This window comes from Eupeodes corollae, chromosome 2 (assembly GCF_945859685.1).
Source record: "Eupeodes corollae chromosome 2, idEupCoro1.1, whole genome shotgun sequence".
Taxonomy (NCBI): domain Eukaryota; kingdom Metazoa; phylum Arthropoda; class Insecta; order Diptera; family Syrphidae; genus Eupeodes; species Eupeodes corollae.
Genome location: NC_079148.1, coordinates 154,284,099 through 154,307,395, shown reverse-complemented (window position 1 = coordinate 154,307,395; position 23,297 = coordinate 154,284,099). Strand labels below are relative to the sequence as shown.

General features: G+C 33.6%; 4 protein-coding genes across 4 annotated transcripts; 3 read left to right on the top strand and 1 right to left on the bottom strand.

Moving 5' to 3' along the window:
* Positions 1–9,225: 9,225 nt before the first annotated feature.
* Positions 9,226–9,757, top strand: LOC129947666 (protein PDF). Its single transcript, XM_056058302.1, has 2 exons — positions 9,226–9,411; positions 9,487–9,757. Exons 1-2 carry the CDS (start codon positions 9,310–9,312, stop codon positions 9,652–9,654), a joined length of 270 nt encoding a protein of 89 aa, XP_055914277.1. The 5' UTR covers positions 9,226–9,309; the 3' UTR covers positions 9,655–9,757.
* A 918-nt stretch (positions 9,758–10,675) lies between these two features.
* On the bottom strand, positions 10,676–11,578 carry LOC129945824 (SOSS complex subunit B homolog). Its single transcript, XM_056055755.1, has one exon. It carries the CDS (start codon positions 11,458–11,460, stop codon positions 10,801–10,803), a length of 660 nt encoding a protein of 219 aa, XP_055911730.1. The 5' UTR covers positions 11,461–11,578; the 3' UTR covers positions 10,676–10,800.
* Positions 11,579–12,807: 1,229 nt separating this feature from the next.
* Positions 12,808–19,953, top strand: LOC129946370 (uncharacterized). Its single transcript, XM_056056525.1, has 2 exons — positions 12,808–13,570; positions 18,478–19,953. Exons 1-2 carry the CDS (start codon positions 13,222–13,224, stop codon positions 19,404–19,406), a joined length of 1,278 nt encoding a protein of 425 aa, XP_055912500.1. The 5' UTR covers positions 12,808–13,221; the 3' UTR covers positions 19,407–19,953.
* Positions 19,954–20,586: 633 nt separating this feature from the next.
* Positions 20,587–21,334, top strand: LOC129946371 (peptidoglycan-recognition protein SD-like). The gene is made up of 2 exons (XM_056056526.1): positions 20,587–20,870; positions 20,948–21,334. Exons 1-2 carry the CDS (start codon positions 20,688–20,690, stop codon positions 21,323–21,325), a joined length of 561 nt encoding a protein of 186 aa, XP_055912501.1. The 5' UTR covers positions 20,587–20,687; the 3' UTR covers positions 21,326–21,334.
* Positions 21,335–23,297: the final 1,963 nt, after the last annotated feature.

The window sequence follows — 23,297 nt, the reverse complement described above, 5'->3', positions numbered from 1 at the left end:
GTTAGAGGAGTTTAAGTTATGTCATGATCTGCAAAATATGGAACCAAGAAAAAGAAAAATATAATTAACAATCCATTTATATTAAGCAACAATGATTTCTACAAAATATATCGTTTGGATATAGAAACAGTCACTACGGAGTAAAAGAGGATAACACGTTTCTGACAATTTCCAGGTTTTAACAGCAACTTTTATAGCCTGCGGCCAAGATCATTTTTTTTATTATAATCGTAACATCATTTCCCTTATCCTCGACAATGTTGATGTGCATGCTAATCGCTTTTCTGGCTGCGACCAGTAAGAAAATATTATAAAATGTTGTTAGTTGTTTTTTTTTTATTTTTTATTAAATACTTTTCTTTTACTTACTTTTTTCGACATTCAATTTGAGAAATGACAGAGCAAAATAACAAGTTTGCAAATATAACATGTCATTTGAAGTATAATTGTAGTAGAGAACAACCTTAACCTGGGGTTTTACTAAACACAACTAGAAAATTGACTTTGAATAAGAACTTTGTTTATTTAACCAATAAGCCTTAAGGCTGTATCAAAAACAGAAGTTCATCAAAACATCTGCCACTTATTCCGAAGTAATTGAAGAATTTGGGATGGATCGGAGGTCTAGATACATTTTTTGAAATTGCCCTTTCACAAGGCCTTGTGAGTTCAACGGGTGAACCCAATATTGCCTTTTTATTGCAAGTTTATTCCTTCTTTTTAATTCAAACGCACATATCAGTGCCAATTTGTAAAAATTCATACCTAGAAAATTTTATTGACTTTCAAAAAACAAAAAATATGTTTTATATATTTTTTTATTCCAACAATATATCTACTCTTTTCTTTCATAAGCACAAGAGTAGGACAAATTTGAAACTATTTCGTTTGTGTATTGGTTTATTTCGTTCATTACTTTTGGAGTTGCTTATGTGTGCGATGTTTAGGCAACTAACGATCGAACTATTTGGTTTCGAAAAAGTTGTATGTGCGCGCCTAGCCTAAAACTATAGATTAAGATATCACAACTTTAGTAACTCTCTATGAATACGCCCCAATATATATTATTTACAGAACCTTTTAGAAATTAAAATACAGTTATTCTCCAACTCAATCAAACGTAGGCCATAGCCATAGAAAATTTAAAGAGGAGCCGTTTTGAGACTATTTTTGTAAAATAAATATAATAACACTATTATTTTTCTTCTGCTGTCAACGAATGAAAGCTTCCACACGGCTTGCATTTTTCCAAAACCTTCAACAGTTATCGAAATCTTTCAACAAATTTCCAAAATATTGTTATTATAACAAATTATGCAAATTAATCTTCTTAAGAAATTGTTAAGTATTTTTTTATGTTCAATCGAATATAGGGTGTTTTTATAAACGTCAAATATCTGCGATATAATTAAATCGGGCTTTGTTGCACTAATGGGCACATCAATTCTACAGAACATATGCAACCCTGCTGAAGTAGTCACTGAAACGTCAGATAAAAATCAGAAATGGGCAGGTTCAGACAACATAAGGGACTTGAAAGTTAGGCAAGTTTCTAATATCTGATTGGCCAGCTGCCAAAAATTACCTTCCAATTAAGGCAAATTTAATGGAAAGTTGACTGGAAAATTAGTCAAGAATAATCTCCCTTACTATCAAGTCAAGTCTACTTCTATTAAAATGACAGTTGATAATGTTTTTTCATTCAACTGAAAGCTGAACTTTATTACTCTATGATTTATTTATTTTCTGTACAGCTTTATTAAATGCTTTCTGTAAAATGATTCCTTATCAATTTGGAAAAGACATAAGTAATATTTCTTTACAATACAAAATAAAATCGTGGTGGACTTGTAGCTTGCCTAAGGAGTGTTTTGAAGACAGTAATTTTGTTGGAACTTTTTGTACTATGAACTTAAAGTAGAGATTTGCTAAGCAAAGTTCTGAATTTAAAATTGATGACACTTCAAAAACTAAATAACTGCCTTGGTCAAATTTTACGTCCAAAGAATGAAGTTGACTGCAAATGAAGTCCCTTATATTGGCTGACGCTGACGTTTTTTCTATCAAGATTTCAAATACAATACTCAGCAGTAAAAAAAAACTGCTGTCATTTATAACTTTTGTTAATATATCTTTTCCGATTCATCTGAGTTTGTTCGATGTTAAATCTGACTTTTTAAACATGTCTAACGCAGATCAGACAGACGTTTATGAAAACACTCATATAGACGGTCAGGTTAACAGATGCGTTAGGGAACTTTAAGTTATAAGCATAATGAGAAGTTATTTAATGTAACAAAATTTCAATAATACAATAAACTATTTACAAGCTCTACAGTTGATAAAATCAGTCTGAAGCGTTTTATTTGTGTTTCTTATCAATCAAAAGCCAATTAAAATTACCATCAATGAGATAGGGTGGAGGGAGCTATAAGAAAACACATTTTTTGAATTGTGCAAGGCGGGTCATAGATTTGTGAAAAAATGAAAGTTGATATATTTGATAAATATTTTGTCCTATAACTATATTATTTTGGTTATTTTTTAATTATTCGGAACGGACATTTACTTGGAAAAAAAACTTTAAAATACAAAAAAGTGTATGTATAATCATTTAGTTTTGATTGCTTTATTTAAATGGTAGTCATAAGGTGCCAATTATAGCTATCATTGGTTTTTATCACTGAAAACAAACATTGGAATTTTTTGACAAATCGTTCATAACTATCATTAAAAATATATGTTATTGAAACAAATTTCCTAATTGAAATCCACCGAAAAATGTTTAGTGACAGCAATCTGTCATTGGCATTGTGTGAAATTGGAACACAAATCAGTGGAACGATTTGCTTCACTTTAGAACTTAAAGTATCAGCTCTTCGGGAAAATAAATATCCGTCCGGAAAACAGAAAAATACATTTTTGGAGAAGAATAATAAAATAGCACCTTTTTACCTAAAATAATTTCATTGTGTGATTTCCGATCGATCACTATACAATTTTCATTTCTAATCAAATATCGATTCAAAAATGTTTCCGGGTCGATTTCAATAATAGCTATAAATGGCCTCCAAGTACCATTTCCTAATTGCCTTTGTTCAAAATATGGACGTTAATACTAAACATAATATAAATTGTTGGGCTCTATAAGCCATTTAAGCTTGTTGGATTTAATGTGCATGGTAATATTGTTTTATTAATGTACTTGCATGATTTACGACTAGTTTTTCGAAACTTACCTACTATATTAACGAAAGATAAGCCATTATTTAACTCACTGGTGTAATATATTGCCCGCGGACATCTCGTGACACACTTAAGAAGAAAACTTTTTTTTACCTTAATATATTAACATTAAATATGTACAGAGTGATTCACAGCTCTAACAACAGAAGACAACCATTTAAGTTAATAAAAAGGTGATTTTAAGCTGGAAAACCTATGGGGTACAGTTGTGTTCATAAAAACAGCAGTGCTGGTCACATTTTATTAGATTTTCGATTATTTTAAGAACGGAAATTCTTACAAAAAAAAATTGACATGTTACTTGCATCTAACGGTCTTTCATTTTCATATAAGAGACACCTATTATTTCAGGCTCTCTGGATATAGAGTGTTCATAAAAATAGCAATGCTTTTGATTTTATAATTAAAAAGTGTTAAAAATTCATCATATTTTTAAGTAAGTAAATATTATACTATATAAAGTATTAAAGTATTTGTACCATACTAGCACATAAAAAATTAATAAATATTAGCTCAAAAATAAACAATCGGATGGGCAAGACACTGAACCGAAGAAATTCGAAAACTGAGTTTGGAGGGAAAAACCTACCAAAATATTTAAGACATCCTAGGCTGCTCAGTAAAAATGGTCAGTAAAGCCTTTAAATGGCAAAGTAAACCAAAAACGCGAAGCCCAAAAAGGATGACTACTGAAAGAACTGACAGAAAAATTATTCAGTTAGGAAAACAGAACCCTTTCACAGGCTCTAGGAAAATAAGAAATGGACTTCGACTGTCTGTTAGCGCTGTCACAATAAGAAGAAGTCATTTAAGAGCTAAGCTACCGGTCCGAAGTCCACGCAAGGTAATATTCTTGACAAAAAGGCATTTGGCAAAGACAATGGAGTTTGTTAAAGCGCATAAAGATTGGCAAAAAAGAAATAAAGGGATGTTCTGTAAAGCGATGAAAGCAAAGTCATCCTTTTTGGGTCCAATGGTCTTCGAGAATATGAGAAGACCCCAAAATGCAGCTTACCATCCACTGTACACTTAAAAAACAGTTAGGCATGGTGGAGGAAAAATTATGATATGGCTTTTCATATTACGGGGTCGGGATGCAACCGAGTATGTGAACAATCTCGAGGAGGTTATGTTACCCTATGCTGAGGAGGAAATGCCGTTGGTTCGGGTATACCAACAAGACTATGACCCAAAGCATACGTCAAAAAAGGCAAAACCATGGTTTGCGCAGAAGAAGTTATCCGTTATGGAGTGAAACGCTCAATCCCCCGACCTTAACCCAATCGCAAATTTGTGAGAGGGTGTTAAGAACGCAGTTCATAAAGCAAAACCCTAGAATTCGAAATAATTGTGTGAAGAAGTGGGTGATTTGTGGACCGCAATACCAGGCGAATGGATTTAGGTTTTACTGAACTCGATGCCATGTAGATGCGAAGCATTATAAACAACAATGGTTAAGCAACAAAGAACTAATTGTAAGCTATCATTATTTCTACACTTTCATAGAACTTATTACAATTTGTCTTACTTCTTACGTAATAGATCTAGTACTTTGTCATGCACTGCTATTTTTATGAACAGCCATATATTTAAAAAAATGTTTTTACTGTGACAGAGCTAACGGTAAAAAATCTATAATACTTATTTCCTATTATTATGAATAAAATATTTTAGTTATTTAGAGAGCACTGCTATTTTTATGAACACAACTGTATGTTTTAACGGACTTTACGCTTTTTAGATTGGCCCTAACTTTAAACGATCCTTGAGTTTTTATTTTAATGTTTTTATTGGTTTCTTAATAAAACTTATTTTTGTTTTCAAGCAAAAACATTATAACGTGCAAAAGGAATCGAAAACGAGAAAACTACCATAAAGTTTTTTGGCTTAAAATTAAAATAACGTCAAAAGCCATGGTTGTCTTATGTGGTGAGGACAGTAAGACACTCTGTATACATAAGCATGTATATTAAAAATTAAAAATATATGTATATATACTTCAATAAATAACGTTTTAACTTACGTATTAGTCATACGCCCGCTGCGGGTAGTGGGGGGCGTTTGGTTTTTAGTTATGCAACATAAATAACTTCACGGAAACTCAAAAATAACGTTCATATTCACAAATTCAGTAAAACCGTAAAGTAAGTGTTTTTTAAACAAAGCACTTCAAAAACAAAACTTTATCAGTATCTAAGGCAGATCTTGTTTAAACCACATGCACTCATATCTATAAAAACTATAGTGCCTTCAGATTTTAAGGCCATTTAGACTCAAACTGATTGTGCATATACATAATTATGACCTTTTCGAATTTGAACACCCTCGAGTTTTTTGGTAAAAGAGATGACAAGCACATTAAATATTATAAACGAATACAAACATTTGTATATAAGTTATACAATTTGTTTATAATAAAATAAACGTTACATACATATGTAAACTACACCTACACCGCCATGCATATAAGTTCTTGCTATACAATAAAGCACAGCAAGTTGGATCACAACCGCACAAATAATGAAAAATTTTGTGTCTGGAAAAGTGTAATAAAAAAAAGAAAACAAAAATACATATTTGCATTTGGCAAACGAAGTTTTATTATAACCAAGATAAATATAAATAAATGCGAGGCTCCATCATCCTTTTACCTGCAAAAGCACTTGTCACTAGCAGAATGGAACAAGCTGTGATGAAATAATATCACATCCCCCATTGTTAGTTATAGTATTTAAAAGAAATGTATCAATTCAAATGAAACGCTGTTTTGTTGGTTGCTTACGAGATGGACGACTAAATAGGGATGACGATAGAAGCACATTACAATTTTGTACCTTTTTTTTATTTTTTAACTTTTGAGAATATGTTAACTTGGTTTTTAATGATATATTAATAATTTCTAATAAAAGATGTTTGGTGATGATTTTAAAATATTCACTATCAAACTTACTCACCTATCAGGCTTCCAACGCATGCAGGTACTCAGCCTCACTGATTGCGGTAACTTGCAATCGTAGAGACTTAGCGCCTGAACCCTGTAGCGGAGGTTCGTCGAATCTAGAGACTGGGATTCAAAGATTTTCTTTGTTAAATCATTGCATTGCTATGCATTAACTCGATGTGGCCAAGGCAGTTAAGTCGGAGTGTTTTGGCTCTTTTAATGTTCCCCATGTTGGTCCAAGTAAATAAAACACAATTTAAATTTACCACGAGACACTTTATTTCTGGACAACACGTCCTTCCAATGTCATTATTTATAAAAGAATAGTTTGTTTTTGCAATGAGTGAATGGTGGTTGTGTAAAATAAAAGAACAATGGGGTGGCTGAATTAAACTACAATTCAACACCCCATTCGTCGTATTCGTACTATAACTCTAATAAAAATTATTAATCGAAATCATAGTTAAAACGTAAATGAGACATTTTTTATAGTACCTCGTTCATTTAGGCTTCCAACTGAATTGAAAATTCCCTCAAAACTGATTACACTGGTCGACAAGTTTTTGTTCCCGAAATTGAAATTAAAGTATTCCGATGGGAATAGATGAACCTAATTAAAATCCGACTTCAAAATTAAATTAATCACATCAGGTTTTTGATGTATTTCCTTCTTTAAATTAAAAAAAAAAAACGCATACATATATAAGGCTTTCGAGGTCATCTAATTTAAAGAAGAAGCATTTTTTAAATCAAATTCGTGATGATTTTCAAATCTACAATATCTTACTTCAATAATCCTTTAACAAATTTCTAGTAACTTATTTTTTTTTTTCAGAATATCTAGCTAAAAGCCTTTTCCTGCCACATAAAAACCTAAAAAGAATGATGAAGCATTTATACTAAAACGGTTCTGAACAGAAAAACTCAAAACGTTATAAAAGTTATTCTTGTTCTTATAACGAGTTCGTAGTAGTAGTCAAGTTCTTGGAATAAATTGAGTCAATTTAAAAAAAATATAGAAAATAAAATATAATAAAATAAATTGAAGTTCAGATTCGTAATCCTCATCATTTCCTCTAAAACGAATTTTTGAAAACCATACACAAATTACAATCAAGGATTTTCAAAGCTTCATATAGAGCCAAGTGAAAACTCATGAGTCATAACAAATGAGAAATAAGGCAAAATATGTGAGATACCAAAATAATTTAAATTGTATCTTAAAGACAAATATTTTTACTTTGCTAAATCATCTTTATTGTTTTATTGTTTGCCCGATCCTGAAAAAAGGAGACCCTCTAAACTTCACCAACTATAGAGGAATAAGTCTTCTTAACATCGCCTATAAAATCTTCTCTGCCGTAATATGTGAACGTCTAAAGCCCATCGTTAACAACCTGATAGGTCCTTATCAGTGTGGTTTTAGACCAGGAAAGTCCACAGTTGATCAAATATTCACATTACGGCAGATCCAGGAAAAAACTCAAGAACACCAAATCGACAACCACCATCTTTTCATCGATTTCAAGGCCGCATATGACAGGATCTTCAGGGACGAGCTGTATAGAGCCATGTCTAGTTTTGGCATCCCTGCCGAAACCGGTCCGTTTGTGCAGGATGACCATGGAGAATTCACGCTGCTCCATAAAGGTTGGAAAGAACTTAACAGAACCTTTCGATGTCAAAAAAGGTTTTAGAAAGGTGATGCGCTGTCATGTTATTTTTTTAACATCGTGCTTGAAAGAATAGTGCAGAGCTCACACGTCAACACTAAAGGCACTATCTTTCAAAAGTCTGTCCAATTACTGGCATATGCTGATGGCATTGACATAATCGAAAGAACTCAACGTGATGTCAATGGGGCTTTTGTGAGTATTGAGGCAGAGGCGGCAAAAATGGGTTTAACGGTTATTGAGGGCAAAACAAAGTACATGGTGTCGTCTAGAAAGGACATACAACACCGACGTCTTACGACAATCGACAGACGTAACTTTGAGGTAGTCAAGGACTTCGTCTACGTAGGCTCCGCTGTAAACGCAGAAAACAACACCAGCGCTGAGATCAAACGCAGAATAAAAAAACAATTGAGTTGTAAAGTCCTCTCTCGAGGGACCAAAGTGTTGCTATATAAGACCCTTATCATCCCCGTCCTGCTATACGGTGCAGAAGCATGGACCATGACAAAAGCGGATGAAAGCACCTTGAGTCGCTTCGAGAGAAAAGTTCTTTGTGTGATCTACGGTCCCGTATGCATCGAAGGGGAGTGGAGGAAAAGATGGAACGACGAACTGTACGGGCTGTACAGCGACGTAGACTTAGCCAGAAGGGTAAAAGTCCAACGAATAAGATGGCTGGGTCACGTAGAGCGAATGGAAATCAATGTTCCGGCCCGGAAAGTCTTCGAATCCGCACCCATAGGACAGCGCAGTAGAGGAAGACCGCGGATCAGGTGGCGCGCACAAGTGGAAGGTGACCTCACCCAACTTGGAGCGCGAAACTGGAGACATCTACTTAGGGACCGAGCTAGATGGAGAAGTTTGTTGGGTGAGGCCCTAGTTCACACAGGACTGTAGCGCCACCTTAAGTACGTAAGTAAGTAAATCATCTTTAAATTTATTGTTACTTTCAAAAAATATTTTAATTATATTAGACTTCATATGACTTTCTTAAAGAAGCACATTGTTTTGGAAGAAAGGGTACTTTTTTGCACTCACAGAACACAAAACGATTTTTGTAACCGTCATTAAACAAAATATAATATCTTTTCATTATGACTTTATTTACATACATCAGGTCTTTGAGTACATTTCAAAGTCAACTTAAATTTATGAAGCACATTTTCCATTCTGGGAGGAAGATTTCTCAAAACTACCTTTTATAAACATTGAAAAAAGGTCATTTAATCATGGTTGATTTAATTTGTAGGTATTGAACCCATTTTTATTATCCAACGATATTTGTCCTGAAATTGGCATTGTCGTCGGTTGTAGGTATCAATTTTGGCTTTGTTCTTTTCACTATAAAAGAACTAGAACAATCCACAATTGTTATCAGTTCACTACTTGAATTCAAACCAGATAAACATATCTCTTCTAAAAAAACAAAACTAAAAACAAGTAAAAATGGTTAAAGTGGCTATCATCTTCTTGGCTGTTGTTGTAATTTGGTTGGGACTTTCAGTTGCATTGCCTACTCCCGATGAGGAAAGATTTTTGGATAAAGAAGTAATATTTTAATATTTTCTTTTAAATGTTGAAGATATCATTTTCATTTTTTCTCATTCTGTTAATATTCTTCAGTATACTCGAGAGCTCCTCAATTGGCTATCAACTCTTCAAGCTCCAGTTTCTAACAATCCCTGCAAATACTATGGAAATGGAATATCTGGAATGATGACCAAACGCAACTCTGAACTAATTAACTCTTTGCTCAGTCTTCCCAAAGGAATGAATGATGCTGGCAAATAAAAGTTTTAACTTAACATTATATTCTAGCTCAATTGAAAAAAAAACATAAAATATTTGAATAAAATTATATTAATTATAGCCCTAATATGAAAAGGTAACCTAATTTGTTGTTTTGAACTGACTTTAAAAGATTTTGAATGGATAACTTGTTGCAGATTATATTTTAAGTCCACGTTATATATGTTTCGAAAGTTTATTCATTATTTTGTTGTAAAATCTTTTTTTTTCATTCTATTGGCACAACGTTGAGCACTTACAATACCGTTTAGAATATCGCTTTGTAAAAAAATATCCTTAGATTTCTAATTTTTCCGTAGAATTTCGTTAACTAATTTTGAAGCACAGTGGTGGTCCAGTAAAACGAATGCCGATATAACGAATGATTGATATTACGATCACTTTTTTCTAGTCCATTAGGTATTCTATATAACGAACAAATAACGAATTTCAGATGGTAAAACAAAAATGACTGTCGCACAAACGTCTTACAATGGAAGGAAAAATTGAAATTATTATCAATTATAAAAGAGGAGTTTTGCTTTCGGACAATTTGAAGAAGTTTGGAGAGATCAAGGTTCTCAAAAATCTGAGTTCATTATACTGGACCACCACTGTAATTGAAATCGCTGAAAAAGACGTGTGGAACAAAATTTACATCTTAATAATTTCTAATTGAAATGAAGAATAGTATTCAGCTTTTTTGGTAACCCATATGAGTCAATCTTCTAATTCAACTAAAACATTATCTCCCATATTAAATGCTTGATAATTTTCTCTATTAAAATCATTTAATTCATAAATTTGTCTCCTGAAATAACGAATCATTTCAGTTTTACTCCGCTGTGGGTTTCATTTTTAAGAGTTTTTCAAATTCCTGTCGAATTAAAATGTTTTATGTGAAATATTTTCCAGGGTGAAACTCAAAATATATTATTTATAAAGTTACAATAACCGTCCTTTGCATTACTTTTTGAAAGCCTTAAATAACCCACAGAAAATAACAAAATAATAATGACATAAATTAAAAATTTCATGTTTTTTATTGAAAAATACTAATTTATTTAAATTTATAAAATGCTACTCTACAAGTTGCACAAACTTCTTAGTCAACTGTTTACTAAACTACTATATTCTCTTGCAGCCTTATTATCTGCGGTCCGCCTTAACATTCGTTCTAGGTTGGTTGTTACGCGCAACACGATTGGGCTTCTGCTGGACATTAGTTTGCCCCGACATCCCTACAATGGGTTTGGCTGCGTCAGCTGTTGGTATGGTCCGACTTTGTTGGGTTTGTAACTTTTGTCCTTGACTAGATAGAGGAGGAACAACATTTGGTGCCGTAGAAGGAACTGCCAGAGGTCGATTCTGAACAATTTGATTGCCATTGGCAGCACCATTATTCGAGAGTAATCCAGGAACTGATATTGTCATTTGAGGATTCAGTACCATTGGCATTTCTGGTCGTTTAGGTTCGCTCATATTGAGTTGTTCGTTGAAGGTGAGACAGAATTCACCCATCTTAAGGATATCTCCATTCTTTCCCGAATACAGAGTGAGACAATGACGCCAAATGGATGCATAGCCTTTGGTTAATTTCACAATATCACCAGGTTGGATTAATTTACCGGGTTCATCCCAAATTGATACATTTATACAAGCTGTCGGATCACCAACTTTGAAATTACGAACTTCACGATTTTCTTTTGTCACTGTTGCTGTTCCTATTTCCAAGACTATGAAAATAACGTTGATATTCTTTAAACCAGGTTTTATATCTTTGATTGCTATGCATTCATTGTTGTACATTTTATTTGTATGAGTAGAGTTTTATTTGTTTAAAAGTCTGGCAAAATTTGTTTTGAAAAATTCTTATTTATCCGCTATTGCAGTTTAATGAAACTTTGACAATTGACAAGAATATAAGAAATAAAATAACCACTTTTGCGTGACATTTAAGTGGTGGGTACGTTCCGGGCTAAACAATTTTTCAACGTTATTTTAGGTTCGTTTGACAATAACACTCGATGTATTTCTTAGGCCTGTACCTACACTGTACTTTTTTAATCGCTGTTCAAACCGAAATAATTTACGTTGGTGATATAAAGATTTGGATTTATCAATAAATTTGCATATTGGGTTTAAATGATTCAAATTTGAAGACATGAACGCTTCATCAAACAGACTGTTAAAAATTCTGTTTGCAAATACTTTGTTTTATTTTTCTCGTTTGACAATATTATTTGACAACATGAACAGATATTCATCAAACCTACACCAAATTTTATTTTGATGGAAGATTTAGAGCTGTATACGTATAATCTTCAGGACAATGGATGCTTCAAGTTTCTTTAGATCAATTTAAGTTTAAGAAATTAATTAAAGGAATGTCTTCACTCTTTAAAATTAATGTTTTATCTCGAATAGGTTCCATCGGTCAAAATTCAATTGCAAAGAAGTCCTTATGTTAAAAATTGAATGTATATTTTGTAATAAAATTAGAATTAATCTATTTTTTAACAAATTAAACTACGCCCTGGTTGCTAGTATTTAATACAAAACTCACATCAGCCCAATCATAAAAAGCTTTATAAAAGGATTTTTTTAAACATGTGGTTTAAATTGATTGTTTCGTTTTTCTTTACGGTAACAAAATTGGCCGCAGTTAATCTTTTATTATAAAATGGCATAACAAACTGAGCAAACATCAATTGACAGCTGTTAAAAGGCCAAATCTGAAACAAGTATTGTCATATTGGAAATAATACCAACTCTAAAAAACACCCATTCGATTTTGAGATAGATATTCGTGTAAGATTTGGAATTTTGCTTTGAATAGTTCAACAGCTTCTGGCTTGTTTTATTTTTATTTTCAGAAAAAAATGAATATATTAAAATCTCAGTGAGAAAGTCAAATTGGAATTTGAAATCTCGTGTTGGTATTTCCTTTATATTTAGTTTTGTACCTAATTCAAAGTCAAAAACGTCTCCTCTCTAGTATGTACTAGATGAACCAAAACCACATAAACGTGAACATAAAAATAAATCTTATTAGAATAAAAGTACCAAATGCCTTGTGTACACACGTTAAATTCAGCTAATCAGCACTTCATCTACTTTTCTCGTTCACACAACTGTAATCAGCTGATTTCCGGCGAGCGAGACCATCCAACGTTGTTTTTTCGTTGGAAGCAGGAGGTAAACAAGAAATTTTCCTTTTGTCATCCAAAAACCAAAAAGCAGCAGCGACAGAAAAACTCCAACGAAACGAAAAAATATATTCACCAAAAAAAATAAAACGCTGCCCTAGAATTACAATATACACCCAATCATACATTTTCAATTAACTGTGGAAAAATGTATTAATTTCATTGATTCGCTAAAGCGAGTTTAATTGTAATTCTAAACTCCAAAACTTTTTCCACACACAAAAATCAAAAAAACTTAAATTTCTTCCTTCGACTTCCACTTCGACGAAACACGAGACGGACGACAAAAGAAAAACCAAATACAAATTAAAAAGAAAAAAATTATATAAAATCGTATCAAATCAATCTTACTTGGAAAAGTATGGATCATCTGAAAATAAAATTCATTGGAGTCCTGCGGGAGGATAATACGGTCAACATGAACAACTTAGCTGGGATTTTGCACTGCAAACGTCGCCTCGAATGGACACGCGAGTGGTTGCGGAAGAACCAGAATCAATTCACTGCTAAAGAAAACATTCTCAAGGAAATCCAATTCCGCAGCAACGAAATCTATCATCTGAATTGTTTCTTCGACATCACGGAGAAGCAGTTTCGATTTTTAGTCAATAAACTGGGACCACTCATTACAAATTATCAGCCACATCGCAAGAAGAAATTCTTCAGTGCCGAGGAACGTCTCGCCATAACGCTTAAATATCTAGCTACAGGTAAGTTTACAGTTTATTTATAAAGAAAAGTATTGTTTTCTTTATGAAAATTCATCATAATAACATCATAACTTGGTGGTCGTGTTCCTATTGATGGAGGCCATTTTTAGTAGGCTCTGCAATGCAATGTTTTCATATGAAAATTTAGTTATTTTTCTTCTCCCAAGGGAACATCAGGTTTTTATTTTTTTTTTAATGATGATTTACATTTACATAATGCACTTTGTTCCCGGATCGGGAATTCTGGGTTATCAAAAAATAATATTGGTGGGGTGTGTCCTTTTTTTGTGGTAATTTAATTTGGATGAGATTTGGTCAGAGAACAGACACAGAACCTGACACAGAGCTTGACGTGATTCACATCACGCACGAACTGTTTGTTGTTTTTCTTTTCTCATCAAAAAATCAACAACAAACCAGTCACAGTCGCACAGCTCAACAGAGAGATAATAAAATTCAGATATTAGGCCTAATTAAAAACTGATTTTTGGTTATCAAAAAGAATTAAACAAAAGCAAATAGCAAACAAAAAGGTTTTGCATAAAATATAATTGAGAAAAAATCGATGGGGAATTATTTTTTGCAGGGGATGATTTTGTGTGTTTAATTGAGAAATTAGGGGATGACTTTTTTCTGCTTCTTCAATAAAAGTGATAATTCAAACTCGGTGTATTGCATTTTTGGTATACTATCTTTTCTATCTACTACGAGTACCTAATGCACATTTCAAAGCGTTTGGAAGTGAGGAGCAGCACAGTTTGTTGGCTTTTGAAGAATTAATTGAAAACGTTTAGAATGCATCATTTTCTGAGAGTTTGTCTTCTGTTTCTTTTTTGACATTTTTAATTGTTTTAATATTTAAGAATTTATTATTGATAATTAGGTTAGTATTTCGTCATGTTATTTAATGACGACGTATAGTAAGTAATAGGAAAAAAAAGTAAATAATCGCATACATACTCAACTGGTAGAGTTGGTTTTATAGTTGGGCACTTCTATGTATGTACACTGGTTTTGTTATAATAGAGAATTAATTAATTTATTTTATAATGTTCTTATGTTTTTGTGACGTTTCTGTAAGTTGTAAGTTAAGGTTGGAGATAGGTAATTATTTTAGAGTAAAATAAGATTAATCAAATAGAGTTACCTAAATGGTTTTTAATTGATTTATATTTTTGTACATATTTATTGTTGTTGTATAAAACAAAATTAAACGTAGGTATAATTAGTTTAGTATAATAACTTTAAAGAAACTTAAAATAGTTTATTTTGAGTAACTTTGATTAAAAAATAGATTTTCGATGTTAAAGAGATCTTGTTGATCGTAGGAGAATAGAATATTTTTAGACTCGACAATTTTAATTTTTACATTTAGTTAACACACAATAAAATATGAGAATCCCTTTCAAACTCTTAAAGTTTAAACATTTTGCAAGGTACAGCTCTAGACAAAAAAATAAGTATAGTATTTTTCTTAGAAAAATCATGTCTGTCAAATTTACGCTAAGTGGAATAGTTGTAATAATTTTGTTTATCTTCTGTTATGTTGTCTCGATTAATTAATTTTGATCTCATTCCTTAAGGGGGTATTCTGGTCTAGAGACATGAATTTTAGGTAATTTTTACAATTTTACCATCAAATTTTTTATACGTTATTTATTCACATTAGAAGCATACAAAAAAATAAAAAAGTAAAAAAAAAATAAAAATTCCGTTAGTTATCAGCTGATGGAGTGGTGCGTCTTAAAAATTTGGTGCGTGACCATACCCACGATTTTAACTATCCTAGAAATCTGAAATCAAAAACTGAAAAAGATTATTAATCTACAACAATGTCGCAATGTCTGGAACTACGGAAAAGTTACAAACATTTTTTTTAACAAAATGGCGACTGCCTAAAAAAAAAATACCACTCTTTTGAACATTCTTCAATTTGTTAAAAATAGTAAAAATAAAAATTTGGGGATGGACGGAGTTCCGTAGACAAGTCCCTAAAGAAGACTCTCTTTAAATTTCAAGTAAATCGGTTCGGCAGAACCTGAGAAATCGTGGGTATCAGATTCAAAAAGACAGCACTGAGAAAAACGCGTTTAAAGTACCCTTTATGTCTTTTGTTCTATTAGTTGCAGCCCAACCGATTTGGATGGCTGCTCAGCAAAATACTTTTTTCTCCGAAAATAATTTGAATTTGGGAAAATCCTCTCGTAGACATATTCTTAAATAGTTAAACTATGAAAATATGAAGAAAAAAAAATCGATTTTTTTTATTTCTAGACCAGAATACCCCCTTAAAAGGAAATTCGCAAAATGATTTCGATAAATTCAATGTTTAAATGCGAAATTGACGTATCAAACTAAATTGTATTGTGCGCGCACTAAAGGGGTCATGAATACCCTTATAATAATTAAACACAGTGCGAGCAATTAGGAAAGGAGGATAGGATAAGAGAGGAGAAACCGATGCGTATTAGTTTTGAATGTCTGCACATTGTAATGAGTGGGAAATTGAGCCTGGTAAATCATTCCACATTCGTGTAGTGCGGCTAAAGAAAGAATCTCTGTACTTAACAGTACGTCCGAATTTGGGCTCAAGGATAAACTGATGGGCATTCCTAGCAGTACGGGTATTACTGTTAAATTTTTTAAGGGGAGGAATGCAAATGGCTATTTCGCTAGAGTATTTTTTATAAAACGGAGGTGTTCAAGAGAAGCAAATGTCTCGGTAAGCAAACGATCTCCAATCATATTTAGAACTCTTTTTTCAATTCTATCCATAAGACTCAAGTACGTTATTGGAGCACCAACCCAAATATGAGAGTTATACTTTAGTTTCGGATGAATAAAAACTTTGGAAATTATAGCCAGGTCAGGATGGGTAAAAAAACTTCTTGCATCGTCGGAGAAAACCTAAACTTTTAGCAGCATTTTTGGCGATGTTAAATATATGATCACTCCAAAACAACTGGTTTGTGATGCACATCTAGGACTGATAGTTGTTCCGTCTACTCGATGCAAGTATCACTCATGGAAAGTGGCATTGGGGGATGATTACACTTCGGCGACAGTAGTTTTTTGATTTTTATTGGACAATGCTGTCAAGATCAGAATTTAATAGCTTATCATACGCTGCCGTTGGTAGTCCACTGCCGTCAGCGAAACAATAATAGATCATTTATAAAAATATGGAAGAGCGTCGGAGATAAAACGGAGCCCTGGGGCACACCAGCGTGTAGATATTTCTTAAGCTGAAAATTGAACACCGTTTCCATGACCTTGGAAAGAAGAGATGTAAGTGCAATTGGACGATAGTTAGAGGGGAAGGATGATTCGCTTTTTTTAGGGATAGGCTGGACAAATGCAGTTTTCCAGTTTTCAAAGAGACCAGTGGTTTTGCCAGCGTTGAAGAACACATTTCTCAATTCACAAAGAATTGAGTTTGTAACCTTATCTGCGCTGGAATCCACATCACTATCGAGAAAGCATAGTGAAGTGACCAGTTAAAGTTCCTGAAGAAGTCGTTGAGACCGTTCCAGTTGGGTTTCTCATATTGCCATACATTTTTTGGCATGAGGAATTAGCAGATATGACACAATATCTACCTTAACCTTACTTTACATACATTCCAAAAAATATTTCTGGGAATAAAAAATGGTCCTTGGTATATAAAAATTAGCAAAGTATATCGCGACCCTTACATTGAAATAGTTATAGAAGTGATTTAAAGCATGATGTATCACAACAATCACATTCTTTAAAAAGAAGAACCAAGAGATGAGCTGATAATCTAAAAGCTATTGAAAAGTATTGCAACTATAAACATCCGTCCCAAATAGCCAACACACTGAACTGTTCGTGTTAAAAGGGTTCATTTTGCCATTTATTTAGTAAGAGGAAATGAAGATAGAAGGACCGGCGATTACGCGACAACAAAGCGCTGAATTAATGCTTTCATTTTCATTGTGATTTTTTTTTTGTGCAGAACCTGAAATGTCTGGTAATTATTTTTGAAACCTCTCCATTGGAATATGCCCATAAAAACAACTCGTAAGGTTTGACAAGGTCTGGTGACCGAGCCGGCCTGCAATTTCTGCGTACTTGCTGATCAATTTATGTGGAAAAATTGTGCTAAGCCTTCCCATCCGAAGCGAAGTGGCACCGTCCTGTTAAAATCGTGTTTGGTCTTGTATTCTGAATACAGCTGCAATTAAGGTAACAAAAATTCATCTATTTTACGGCATTACACCGGCGCAGTCTTACCTTGGTTAAACAAATTAAGGGTTAATTATCCCGCTCGCTGAAATGGCATACCCAACTGTCTTTTATGTCGTTCGTTAGGGATGTTGCATATTTTGTTTGCTAATATACCCATTAATATTGAAATGTGTTTCATCACTGAATAACATGTTTTCAAGCTTAAGTGCTCTCCGAAAATGTACCAGCATTGTTGTTACGATGGATTCTCGCGAAGGATAGCCACTTTCGTTGAGATACTGAACAACTTGTATTCTGTAAGGGTGGAGTTTTAACTTCTCTTTTCTGTAAAAATCGCAATCTTTTTTATTGACTTTTTGATCTTGAGAGAATTTTGAGTCAGAGAAGCCCGTCACGTATTCGTCGAATATTAAAATGAATACAAAAAATTGGGACTTGCACTTATCAATGATTCACCACACTTCAAATATTTCCTTGAGAACGCTAAGATTTTGTTTCATCACTCCTAATAATTTTGCGAAACATTGTTTGCCTTGTTAAAGTAATTCCCTTTTATTTTGGACAACTCTAAGCATTACATTTGTCTTTTTGAGTTCATATAAAATAATTTCGTTATTATTGTTGTATTTTTTCTTAGAGATTAATTTTAAGAAAATATTTTATCAATTTAAATAACTTTGTATTTTCTTCAACAGGCGAGTTCCATTCATGTAGAAACTACTGTTTCCGAGCATCAAAACCTGTGATATTGAAGATGATCGGCGACATCTGTATGAATATTTATGAAATACTAAAGGATCATTTCATTTCCACCCCAAAGACTGAAGAAGAATGGAAAACCATTTCCTGTGCGTATTACAAAAAAACTCGAGTTCCAAATTGCATTGGTAGTCTAACAATGAAACACATTACGTTTAACAAACATCCCCTCAAACAAAGCGACGGCGAGGACACTTTGATATTAACGGGCATCGTAGACAGCAATGATAATTTTGTTTATGCCAATGTCGAACCCAGCCCCAATAATGGCGAAAAAGTTTTCGAATCATCCACAATCAAAGACCTAATAGAACAGGATCAGCTAAATTTGCCAAAACACCCCGACACTGGACCGAATTACTTCTTTGTCGGTCACGGAGCCCTGCCTGTTAAACCATACCTCTTGAATACTCTCAAGTACGTCCCGTACAGTAGTAGTGAAAGTTCCACGTGGTTCAATTATGGCAGTCCCGAATACAAATACTGCTGTGCCATGGATCGAGTAGAATACAACTCGGAGAGCGCTCTACGCATGCTGACCAATATATTCCCGATACTTTCGTCGCCCTTTCGAATTGACAGCGAGAACGCAAGAAAGATCACTTTGGGCTGTGTTGCGTTGTACAATTTCCTACGAAAGACCGAACGTTCGTTTTTCAAGAGTTCGGAAAAAATCAAATGCGAAGAAGAGTGCATTGTCGACGATGAGGAGGAACTCAAGGAACTGGAAGAGAATAGTCCCAATATATCCGATTCGATGTGCCTAAAAGTACTCCGCAAGCAATCTGGTGATGATGAAACGGCCGATGTCGGACGAAAATGGCTAATCGAATATTTTTCCGATCGAAAGAATCAGATTTTTTAGATATGGAATTATAAACAAATTAAAATTAAAAAAACAAATATATATTTATAAGTTCGTATATATGTATATAAATATAATATATATGTACATATATACAAACATATATTTACTTTTATGTATACTCGCTATCTTCCACCTTGATAATTGAGTTTGTTGGAAATTACTAGTTGTTTTATTAATTCTTTTTTAAGTTCATATTTATATACATTCATATATTTTCAAAAACAAAAAATAGCGTTTAAATAGGAGGAATTAATAAAAATGGAATACTTACGAATTTCCAGTATTACAAAGAAACAAAACTAAAAAAACGAGTATTTTGAACTGAATGCTATCTTTATTTATTGCTGTCTTCTTTTCTGTTGTTTTATTTCTTTATTTCTCTTATTTTTGTATTAATGCTGTTTTTTGGGGTAAGGATATTTAGCGAACAAAAGAAAATTAAGCTGACGACCATTTTGTAGATGAGTTTCCCAATAATAACTCATCAAAATTATTCTCTTCTTGAAAAAAGATATTTAATAAAAAGAAATCTGATTTACTTAAATAATGCATTTTGAACTAGAAGTTTGACCATTTTAAGAGAGTGGAGAAGAAGATAGAACGTTGAACTATACAGCGACGCTGAGCTAGTCACAAGAATAAAAGTCCGACGGCTTAGATGGCTGGGTTATGTTGAGAGAATGGTCCAGTCTGAAAGGTCTTTAGCGAATCCCTAGGAACTGCACAGTAGAGGAAAACCGCGACTCAGGTGGTGCACGCAGGTGGGAGAGGACCAAGCTGGCTGGAGACGCATGTTGGTTGATGTTTATGTTCGTCCCGGAGAGTTACACCACTTTAATCAAGACTAAAATGATTTTTCAAAACAACAAAAATTGCATTTCCCCCACTCCCAAATTTTGGGATAAGATATTTTTCACTTTCGATTAGAACAAAAGTACTCATACGCCCAGGTGTACGCTAAAAAATCAAATGAGCTAAAACGAAGGCGCTCAAAAGCCGATACCACTAGGTCTGTCTTCAATCAATTATTTAAGAACATGTCCCTATACTTTATCAGTCAACAGTCATTTAATTGATATTTGAGTGCTTTATGCGGCTATCATAAGTAAAACGAAAACATTTCTTTTGTGATTCCCCAGCTGAAGTAATTTTGATAAGACTAAATTAAATCGTCAATAGTGCAAATACATTTGTTAGGTCAGTTTCCGTTGTGTATTTTGTATTACCAGTCGTATACACGTAGTGAAGTTAAAACGAATAAACATAAATTCGTTAAAAATGGCAAAATTGATTTTAAGCTTTTGTCTTTGTTTAATTTGGACATTTGGTGCAACTTGCATGCAATTGATTTCAAGATCTGAATGGCAAGCTCAAGAACCAGATGGTGATATTGATAACCTTAGGATTCCAATTGATAAGGTTATAATAAGTCATACTGCTTCTGGTCCGTGTAACGAAAGGGTAAGGTCAAAATTTTGTGTACACACCTTTGCAATCGTTTTCAGTAAACGCAACTTAATTATTTTTCATTGGTACAGAGGGTCTGTGAAGGTAAAATCAAAAACATCCAAAAACAACAAATGGACATTTTAGGCTTCAGTGATATTGCATATAATTTCCTTATCGGAAACGATGGCAATGTTTATGAGGGAAGAGGTTGGAGTAAAGTTGGAGCACATACAAGGGGTCATAATGCTGATAGTATCGGCATATCATTTATTGGAACTTTTAGCTATGAAGAACCTACGGAAAATGCACTTAACATAGCCAAATCATTAATAGCTGAAGGTGTTCGCTTGGGAAAATTATCAAGCGGCTATAAACTTTTTGGTCATAGGCAATTCAGTTCTACAGATAGTCCAGGGGATTCCCTCTATGCGATTATTAAGAAATGGCCCCATTGGAGTAAGAAATAACAATACGTGTCATAATAATAACATTAATAAATAAAATGCAATTAAATGTTTAAAAAATCTTTGACTTTTTATTTAAATTTTTATTTTATTTTAATTTACATTCATAACTGCAGTTCTAAAAGTGATCGAGCCATTATAATGAGTCTTTTGGAAAAGATTTTAAGCCCAGGAAAATAAGAAAATAAAAATAAGAAATATCTGTAAGTGTAGGTATTGGAAGAGGTCCTAACCTTAATTCCAATCGGAATTTTCACAGAAATGAAAGTTTCTGTTTACTTACTTACTTAAGGGGGTATTCTGGTCTAGAAATAAAAAAATCGATTTTTTTCATATTTTCATAGTTTAACTATTTAAGATTATGTCTACGAGAGGATTTTCCCAAATTCAAATTATTTTCGGGAAATAAGTATTTTGCTGAGCAGCCATCCAAATCGGTTGGGCTGCAACTAATCGAACAAAAGACATAATGGGGTACTTTAAACGCGTTTTTCTCAGAACTGTCTTTTTGAATCTGATACCCACGATCTCTCAGGTTATGCCGAACCGATTTATTTGAAATTTTAAGATAGTCCTCTTTAAGGACTTGTCTACGGCCATCCCCAAATTTTCATTTTTACTATTTTTAACAAATCGAAGAATGTTCAAAAAAGTGGTAAATTTTTTTTTCTTTAGGCAGTCGCCATTTTGTAAAAAAAAATGTTTGTAACTTTTTCGTAGTTCTTGATTTCAGATTTCTAGGAGAGTTAAAATCGTGGGTATGGTCAAGCACCAAATTTTTGAGACGCACCACTGACCACTCCATCAGCTGATAACTAACGGAATTTTGATTTTTTTTTTTGTATGCTTCTAATGTGAATAAATAATGTATAAAAAAATTGATGGTAAAATTGTTGCTTGCTTTTTTTGACAGCACTTCAAAAATTACCTAAAATTTATGTCTCTAGACCAGAATACCCCCTTAAAGTGGCACTACAGTCCGGGATGCAACTGGGTCTCAACCAGCATGCGTCTCCAGCCAGCTCGGTCCCTAGCTAGCTGTCTCCAGTTTCGTAAGCCAAGTTGGTTGAGGTCTTCACCCACCTGAGTGCGCCACCTGAGTCACGGTCTTCCTCTACTGCTACGTCCCTCGGGACAGCCATCTAAGCCGTTGGACTTTAATTCTGCTAACTAGGTCAGTGTCGGTGTACAGCCCGTACAGTTCGTCGTTATATCTTCTCCTCCAATCTCCATCTATGCGTACGGGACCAAAAATCACCCGAACATTTTTTCTCTCGATGCATCCTAAGATGCTCTCATCTTTCTCTGATAGGGTCCAGGCCTCAGCGCGATAAATGAGAACCGGGATGATGAGTGTCTTGTAGATGCTGATTTTAATAGTTCGAGAGAGGACTTTACTTCTCAATTGCCTTCTAAGTCCAAAGAAGCAGCGATTTGCAAGAGTTATTCTTCTTTTGATTTCAGCGCAGGTGTCGTTGTCTGCATTAATAGCGGTGCCTAGGTAGACAAAGCCCTTAACTACCTCAAAGTTATAGTTGTCCATGGTGACGTTTTGTAGAAGACGTCGTTGTTCAATGTCCTTTTTTGATGACATGATGACAGCATAGACTTGGTCTTGCGCTCATTGACCACTAAACTTATCTTCTTCGCTTTCGTTTTCAATGCTTAAAAACGCTCCACTGACATCACGCTTTGATCTTCCAATTATGTCAATATCATCTGCGTATCCGAGTATTTGGATGGACCTTTGGAAGATTGTGCCTCTAGTGTTGACGGTTGAGTTTTGCACAATTCTTTCCAAAGTTTTTGTTTACCACTTTAAAAAATTAAGAGCACTTGTAACTACCCAAATATAAATCTATATTGTTTGACTGTCGAAATTGTTAAACTTGGTTAACATTGGGCAGGTTCAGACAACATAAGGACTTTAGTTGCAGACAACTTCATTCCTTGAACGTAATTTTTGACCAAGGCA

Bases quoted from the DNA above. Each gene is read 5' to 3' on its own strand.
- LOC129947666 (XM_056058302.1), top strand. From the start codon at position 9,310: ATGGTTAAAGTGGCTATCATCTTCTTGGCTGTTGTTGTAATTTGGTTG. The intron at 9,412-9,486 runs GTAATATTTTAA...AATATTCTTCAG, and splicing joins AAAGATTTTTGGATAAAGAA to TATACTCGAGAGCTCCTCAA.
- LOC129945824 (XM_056055755.1), bottom strand. From the start codon at position 11,460: ATGTACAACAATGAATGCATAGCAATCAAAGATATAAAACCTGGTTTA.
- LOC129946370 (XM_056056525.1), top strand. From the start codon at position 13,222: ATGGATCATCTGAAAATAAAATTCATTGGAGTCCTGCGGGAGGATAAT. The intron at 13,571-18,477 runs GTAAGTTTACAG...TTTCTTCAACAG, and splicing joins GCTTAAATATCTAGCTACAG to GCGAGTTCCATTCATGTAGA.
- LOC129946371 (XM_056056526.1), top strand. From the start codon at position 20,688: ATGGCAAAATTGATTTTAAGCTTTTGTCTTTGTTTAATTTGGACATTT. The intron at 20,871-20,947 runs GTAAGGTCAAAA...TCATTGGTACAG, and splicing joins CTGGTCCGTGTAACGAAAGG to AGGGTCTGTGAAGGTAAAAT.